This window comes from Crotalus tigris, unplaced genomic scaffold (genome assembly GCF_016545835.1).
Source record: "Crotalus tigris isolate CLP2741 ecotype Arizona unplaced genomic scaffold, ASM1654583v1 scf7180000022970.308977840:1548163, whole genome shotgun sequence".
Classification (NCBI taxonomy): domain Eukaryota; kingdom Metazoa; phylum Chordata; class Lepidosauria; order Squamata; family Viperidae; genus Crotalus; species Crotalus tigris.
In genome coordinates this window covers 1,737,501-1,744,734 of record NW_024099557.1, presented here as the reverse complement: position 1 = coordinate 1,744,734, position 7,234 = coordinate 1,737,501, and the positions used below count along the sequence as shown (strand labels likewise).

General features: G+C 41.9%; 1 protein-coding gene across 1 annotated transcript in view; it reads left to right on the top strand.

Annotated features, from left to right (window-relative positions):
* The first annotated feature begins 2,871 nt into the window (after positions 1 to 2,871).
* Positions 2,872 to 7,234, top strand: part of POLRMT (RNA polymerase mitochondrial) — a 73,618-nt gene continuing 69,255 nt past the window's right edge. Inside the window, exons 1-2 of the mRNA XM_039319264.1 lie at positions 2,872 to 2,990; positions 5,634 to 5,726. Of these exons, the coding sequence (XP_039175198.1) occupies positions 2,954 to 2,990; positions 5,634 to 5,726 (130 nt within the window). The 5' untranslated portion in view covers positions 2,872 to 2,953. The remainder of the gene's footprint in view (positions 2,991 to 5,633; positions 5,727 to 7,234) is intronic.

Here is a 7,234-nt window from a genome sequence, read left to right as displayed (position 1 = left end):
GGTCTGAGAAAGGAAAAAGAGAAGCCATAAAAATATATATAGTTTTTAAAAGGAAATGGCTAGCCAGGAAGGACAGGTTGAAGGGGAAAATAGGAAACTAAGCCAAATAAGATAAGAAGAGAGGCACACTGAATTGAAAAGCAGGAAAAGAACTTATTGTTTAAAATGGGGACATAAATATATACTGAGTTTAAAATAACCATTTAAATGTCTAATTTTTCTTATTCTTATTGTATATGTGAATATGATTTAATATGTTATCAGGAAATGTGTATAGGCGGTTGGAAAGAGTGTAACCTCATACTACCTCAGCCAATGGGGAAAGAGGAGGGCTGTAGCGGCCGGTAATAGGGATGAATAAAAGAAGGAGATATTTTGGGTTAAAACTTTGGAGGGAACCAAGCTTTGATAACTTCTCTCCCCGCTTATTGCAATAAATGAAACAAAAGGCCTTCACTGTGTCTTGGCTAGTTATTGGTCAGGCGAGCTTGCCTCTGGTCACAAGGAAAGTAGCCAGGAGCACATAACACTAATGTCTCTTCTGCAGGTGGTCAATTGGCCAAGGATATTTTAAACGTAAACTAAAAAGGTTAAAAGCCTAATAAAGGAACATATTAAAGAACATATTAGACAGAAACAGGATTTCACAAAAAATGAACAGAAAGGGAAATGTAGAACTAAAATTTAATATAGAATAAAGTCCACATCCAAAGAGGAGGAAAAATATACATATAAGATTCTCTACCTTTTCTTCCATTAAAGTGGGAAAGAAATAGAATAACATAGAATAAAGAAGAATAAAGTAAAATAATAATAATAATAATAATAATGAAAAATCACTAAAAGCAAAAATCATGTGTCTGCATAATCTCTGAAAAGAAAGCTGTGTTAACAAAAGCTGTATTAAAAGCTGAATGACCTAATGCATATTTAGAAACATTGTATAAAAGTAAAAACTGCCTTCATTGTTATTCCCATGAGAAATGGAGCTAACCTGTGAGAAACTATCTGAATGTTACACAAAGTAGATTCCATATACAATGTAAGATTCCATCTATGCTTCCTTTGTTCCTGAGAAAAAGAAACCTAAAAAGCTTTAGTTCAGACCCTCCCCCTTGTTCAGAAATTTGCTGATTGTTAAGTCATTTCTGAACCTTTTTGCGCAAAAATAAAGATCTCTCTTTCACCCATGGAATTTCGTAAAAGTCCTTATATTTTTAAAGCTTTATTTTTCCACAAGACCATAGTGCTAATACATAGGATTGGGAGGATAATCAGCATAGCAGCCAGTTTAGTTTAGTTGAGGCACCAGGGTGGAAAATCAGAGAGCTTGAATTCAAATGTCGCCTTAGGCATGAAAGGCCGCATAGTGACTTCAGGCCAATTCGTTTCTCTCAGCCAAGCCACCTCACAGGGTTGCTGTAGTGAGGAAAATGAGGAGGAAAGTATGTTGGATATGTTCACCCCCTCCCCTTGAATTACTCATAAAAATAATAAGGGCGTGTGGGAAGAAAAATCAGGTCCGGTTCCAAGCCAGCCGAAAGATGCTGAAAATAAAATGGAGGCTACAGGAAAGAAGGTCTCTTGTTTATTTGGTAGCCAGACACTTGTGACAACAGTATGTTTCTGGAGTGGCTGACAAAATGGATTGAGAGTAGGTGGAGTTTTATACATTCTTTGGGGCTTTGAGATGCCTGTTCATTGTGAAATGTACTTCGACCAGTGCTTGAATATGCCTTAATTATTGTTGACTGGTTCCCATTGTGGCTAGGAGGTCATGCCCTGTCCTTGGAGCTGGGTTGAGGAATGTAGATTTTAAGAGTCTTTGTTTTTGTACTTTTATAATCCCATCAGCTTCGGTCTTGTGTGGAGGCTGTACCTGAAAGCCTTTTGTTTATGAATGGAGCTGTCTGGCTTTCTGTAAATTAATGCAATGGAATGTTCCAGTTTTTTCAATAGATACAAAAGTATCTCATTCATACAAGTTAACTTAAGCCTCCTTTTGGGGAGGCACGAATGCTGATTTCCTACAGGTGGGATACAAATAAATAAAATATTTTAAAGGGCAGTGGTTGAGCTTTATGAAGAACTGACCAGAAGAGCCCAATCTGCTTTTTAGTATCCATTTTTAGTTATTTCTTTCCGATTTTTGTGGTTGACTTTGTATTGCTTTTATATTTTAATGTTAATATTTATCATTTTAAAGTATTAATGATTTACATTCTCTTTTTTGTCTTGTAAGCTGCCTACTTGATAGCAAGATGGGCAGCATATAAATTTAATAAATAAATAAATAATAGCTGTCCAGAGTCACAACAGTGAGTTGGGGAGCTGTGTAATTTTACCAGGTATAATAACTGTAGGCTACCAATTTGTTTACACTTTCCAAACCCTGTAAAAATACAAAAAGTAAAAACTTTTACAAAGATCCCACTCTCTAATGCTATTTAATTTAATAATAATAATAATAATAATAATAATAAATGAATAAAAAGTTGGAAGGGATCTTGGAGGTCATCTAGTCCAACCCCCTGCTCAGGCTGGAAACACTATACCATTTCAGACAAATGGCTGTCCAGTTATGATTTTTTTTAATGATTTCTTAAACTGCATGTGATTCAGATGACCCCGTAAAAGGCACTGAGCAGCTTACAAACGGCACGAAAGGGAGAAAAAAAGCTGCATATGAACCCCGCGATGGATCGCTGAGGCTGTCAGAAACAGCCCTCTCTTAATTTTTCTTATCTCTAAGGTGCTCGCAATGCCTTCCAAGGATTGGTCGTTTCCAATCCTCTCGCGGCCAACCGAGCGGACTGCCCATTGGATGGCAGGAGAACCACAGAGACCGGGTCCTCCAGGCAGGCGCAGAGCGCCGCGCGTGCGCACTAGGGGGCTGTAGCATGTGGGCTTTTTCGGCCAGGCGGTAAGATGCAGAGGGCAGCGGGGTGAACCGATGCTGAAGCTGCAAGGGACGCTGCTGTGGGGCACAGGTCGGTGTGGCGTGTGTGGGACGGGGGCGCGTAGTGAATGGGGGATTCCTCAAGGAAACCTTTCACCTCGACCCGGATCTTTCGGGAAGGGCGCTTTGCCCTACTGGGGCGGGTGGATTTGAACTCGCCACCCTTCCTCTCTTTGGGGGGGGGGGTAATAGGGACACAGATATGCACATCTTGAACTGTGGGTACCTTCCCTGGCCTCCTTGATTGACAACCTTTCATCGATCGGGTTGGCCCGGGTTGGTGTTTAAATGGGAGACCACGAGGAGATCCATGAAGGCTGCCTGGAGGACGGAGTTGAATCGGGATTCAGCCACTTCTCTGTTGACGCTAAGAAACGTGCCCGCACACGATGTCCCTGAGGAAATCAAGAGTCAGGCTCAAGAGAGATCTTGCCTGTTATTTGACGTTCCTTGTTGCAACTGGCCACCACAACTGAGACTAAAATTTCCCTTGCTAAGTGAGTTTTGCCACATTATACGACCTGTAGCCATCATAAATACATGCCAGTTGCCAAGGGTCCGAATTTTGATCCTGTGATCATGGGGATGCTGCAACGGTCGTAAGTGTGAAAAACGGTCATAAGTCCCTTTTTTCAATGCTGTCGTAACTTCAATCACCAAACGAATGTAAGTCGAGAACTACCTGTATTTGTTTCCCACAATACCCAATGAAATCCATTCCCCTCCCTAATGAAGAAAAGTGCAGGGCCCCGTATCTCCTCCCCACCGCTTAACATTAGTACTAGCGTATACATTTAATAAAAAGAAATAAATAGATGAACAAATTTAGCTGTTTTTTAAAAAAATTGAATTGGTGTATTATATTGTTTTAGATACAACCTGGTCAGTAAAAGCTGCAACGGCTACTTTTATAGAGCAGGGCTTTTCAAACTTGGCCCTTTTATGACTTGTGGACTTCAACTCCCAGAATTCCTCAGCCAGGCACCCGTGCCTGGCTGAGGAATTCTGGGAGTTGAAGTCCACAAGTCATAAAAGAGCCAAGTTTGAAGAGCCCTGTTTATAGAGTATCCTAAACTTGGTTTGGATTTCTCTCAGGATTGGGGTTGCGTATTGGATGAGATGTTTTATTGTAATCGAGAAAGGCAGGTGTGAATATGGCCATTAAGATGTTTTACTTTCCTGAAATGGGGGGGGAACTGATCCCCCATTCTTCTGAAGGTTGGAGAAAGAGTGACATAACGGATAAAGTGCTCATCCTTGATTTTCTGTCTTACCTATGAAAAAGAACCTCTGCAGGTTCTGGAGTGCCATCCCCAACCGAATTAAGCAGTCTTGAGCCTGATAAATAAATAAAATTTTGCCAGATATGAAATGCTTTGTTTGCAAGTCAGAGGAGACCATGTGCTCTTTTTCCACTGCTTGCTTTGTCAGGCCTCCCCTACCAACCTGAAACATGCAGATGGAATAAATGGGTTGATTGCATATCTGTAACATCCAGAAAAAGAGGTTCCCGGCGTGATATATAGTAAAGGCCTTACAAAATCCAAAATACCAGTAGAATTGTTATGTAAACCAGTGGTTCTCAACCTATTCGTGGTTCCCTGTGGTGGTGGGGGGGTCACACTGTCATCACAGGTCCACAAAGGGTGGAAGAAATGTTATGATTTAAATCTTTTAAGTTAAGTCTTGGTGGTCCGTGGCCATGGTCTGTGGCCACAAAAGATATTTAAAGGGGGACCTGTAGTGAAGAAAAGGTTGAGAACCACCGATGCAAACGATATAAAAAAACACACTGAAACTAGCATAATGGATAAGTAGAAGTATGGAGCAGCGATATATACAGCATCTTTTTTTTGTCCACCTAATCCAGTGGTTGTCAACCTGTGGGTCGGGACCCTATTTGGGGTCGAACGACCATTTCACGGGGGTCGCCAAACAAGGTTGTCCGCCATTTTTCCCCCTTTTCTTTGGCCACGCCCCTGGCACCCGGTGATGTATAAGTGGTTGGGGGTCACCACAACATGGGGAACTGTATTATGGGGTCGCGGCATTAGAAAGGTTGAGAACCACTGACCTAATCAATACTGTATCTTCTGAAATTATAGGGGAGAGAGGAAGGATGGGAAGAGAGGAGGAAGAGGGAGGAAGGAAGGGAGAAAAGAGAAGGGAGAAGTGACCAGAGAGGAAGGAAAGAAGGAGAGAAAGAAAGGGGTGAAAGGAGAGGAATAGAAGGGAAGAGAGAAGGAGAGAAGAAGGAAGAAAGAAAAGGAAGAAAGGGAGAAAAGAGAAGGAAGGAGAGGAAGGGAGAAGTGACTAGAGAGGAAGGAAGGGGTGAAAGAGGAATAGAAGGAGGAGAGAAGAAGGAAGAAAGGAAATCCAATCATAGTAAAGAAGTAACAACTCTTTGGATTTTTAAAACAATTTCTCAAATGCTTCGGAAAATAAAACAAGACAATGTGGTTGGTAGAAAGTCCATCGCACAGGCATCAGTAGAATTACGTTGTGGAGGGTGTTTTACAGCTGGAGGATCCCTGCTTTTCTTTGGTAACTGCTTGCCTTGCCCCTAGACTCCATTGCCTGGAAAGTCAAGAGGGAAGGAGATGTTGGTTTGTTTCTGTCCCTGATGGCCTTTTGTAACCAGTTCCCATGACAATCAGCCTTCTCTCACTTTTAGGGAGCCTCCGTGTTGGGATGAGATGTCACTCGACCAGGGTAAAAGAAGAAACCAGGAAACTATGGTTACATGAGCAGGTGGAGCTGCTGGAGGGTAAGCCAATAGACAAGAATAAAAATAAAGGTCTGCAGATACTTATGTGCGGCTCATATTCAGAACTGGATGCCTGTGTATTTGATGCGTCGGCTGCAGTGATTTCTATGCTTGCAGTGTGAGTAACTCTGAGCAGCTGAAAGGAATACGGGTAGTCCTCAGCTTACGGCCCACAACTGAGCCCCAAATTTCTGTGGATAAATGAGACGGTTGTTAAGTGAGTTTGGCCCCATTGTACGATCTTTCTTGCCACGGTTGCTAAGTGAATTGCTGCAGTCGTGAAGTTAAGTCATGCGGTTATGAAATGAATCCGCCTTCCCCACTGACTTTGCTTGTTAGAAGGACGCAAAAGGGGATCACAGGAGTCCAAGATATTGCAACCGTCCTAAGTATGAGTCAGTTGCCAAGCATCTGAATTTGGCCTAATGTCCTGGTTCCAGACAGATGTTACTCTTCAAAGAACTTCAAGGCATTGTTTACCTTAAAGAATCTTTATTCAAATAACATGGCATCAGCATGTACATGGTCGAAGCCAAAATCTAACTTCCTCTCCCCTCAGCATATAGATCAAAGCACAATTCCATCCAACTAACAGTCATAAATAATAATAATAATAATAATAATAATAATAATAATAATAATAATAATAATAATAATAATAAAGTTTGAAGGGACCTTGGAGGTCATCTAGTCCAACCTCCTGCTCAGGCAGGCAACCCTATACCATTTTGGACAAATGGCTGTCCAATCTTTTCTTAAAAACTTCCAGTGTTGGAGCAGTCACAGCTTCTGGAGGCAGGTTGTTCCACTGGTTAATTGTTCTAACTGTCAGGAAATGTCTCCTTAGTTCTAGGTTGCTTCTCTCCTTGGTTAGTTTCCATCCGTTGCTTCTCATCCTGCCTTCAGGCGCTTTGGAGAATAGCTTGACTGCCTCTTCTTTGGGGCAGCCCCTGAGATACTGGAAGACTCCTATCATGTCATCTCTCGTCCTTCTCTTCATTAAACTAGACATACCCAATCCCAGCAGCCATTCCTTATATATTTTAGCCTGCAGTCCCCTGATCATCTTTGTTGCTCTTCTCTGTACTCTTTCTAGAGCAGGGGTTCTCAACCTTGGCAACTGTAAGACTTGTGGACTTCAACTCCCAGAATTCAGGGAGTTGAAGTCCACAAGTCTTATAGTTGCCAAGGTTGAGAACCCCTGTTCTAGAGTCTCAACATCTTTCTTACATTGTGGTGACCAAAACTGGATGCAGTATTCCAAGTGTGGCCTTACCACATTCTCCAATTAGTTTGAAATGCTGGCTTTCCGCCCGGTTCTTCATCCCCGCCATGCCTTACCATCTCTTAGTACAATATTGTATGTCTAACTAACTCCCATCACATTCCTTCCCCTCCCCCAGTATCATCTAATTCTAAGAGTAAAGCATAAGAAAGAAAAAGGCTGCATCTCCATATGTTGTCCAAGCAAGAACATCCCATGTTAGCAGTGTTGACATCTGGGGATG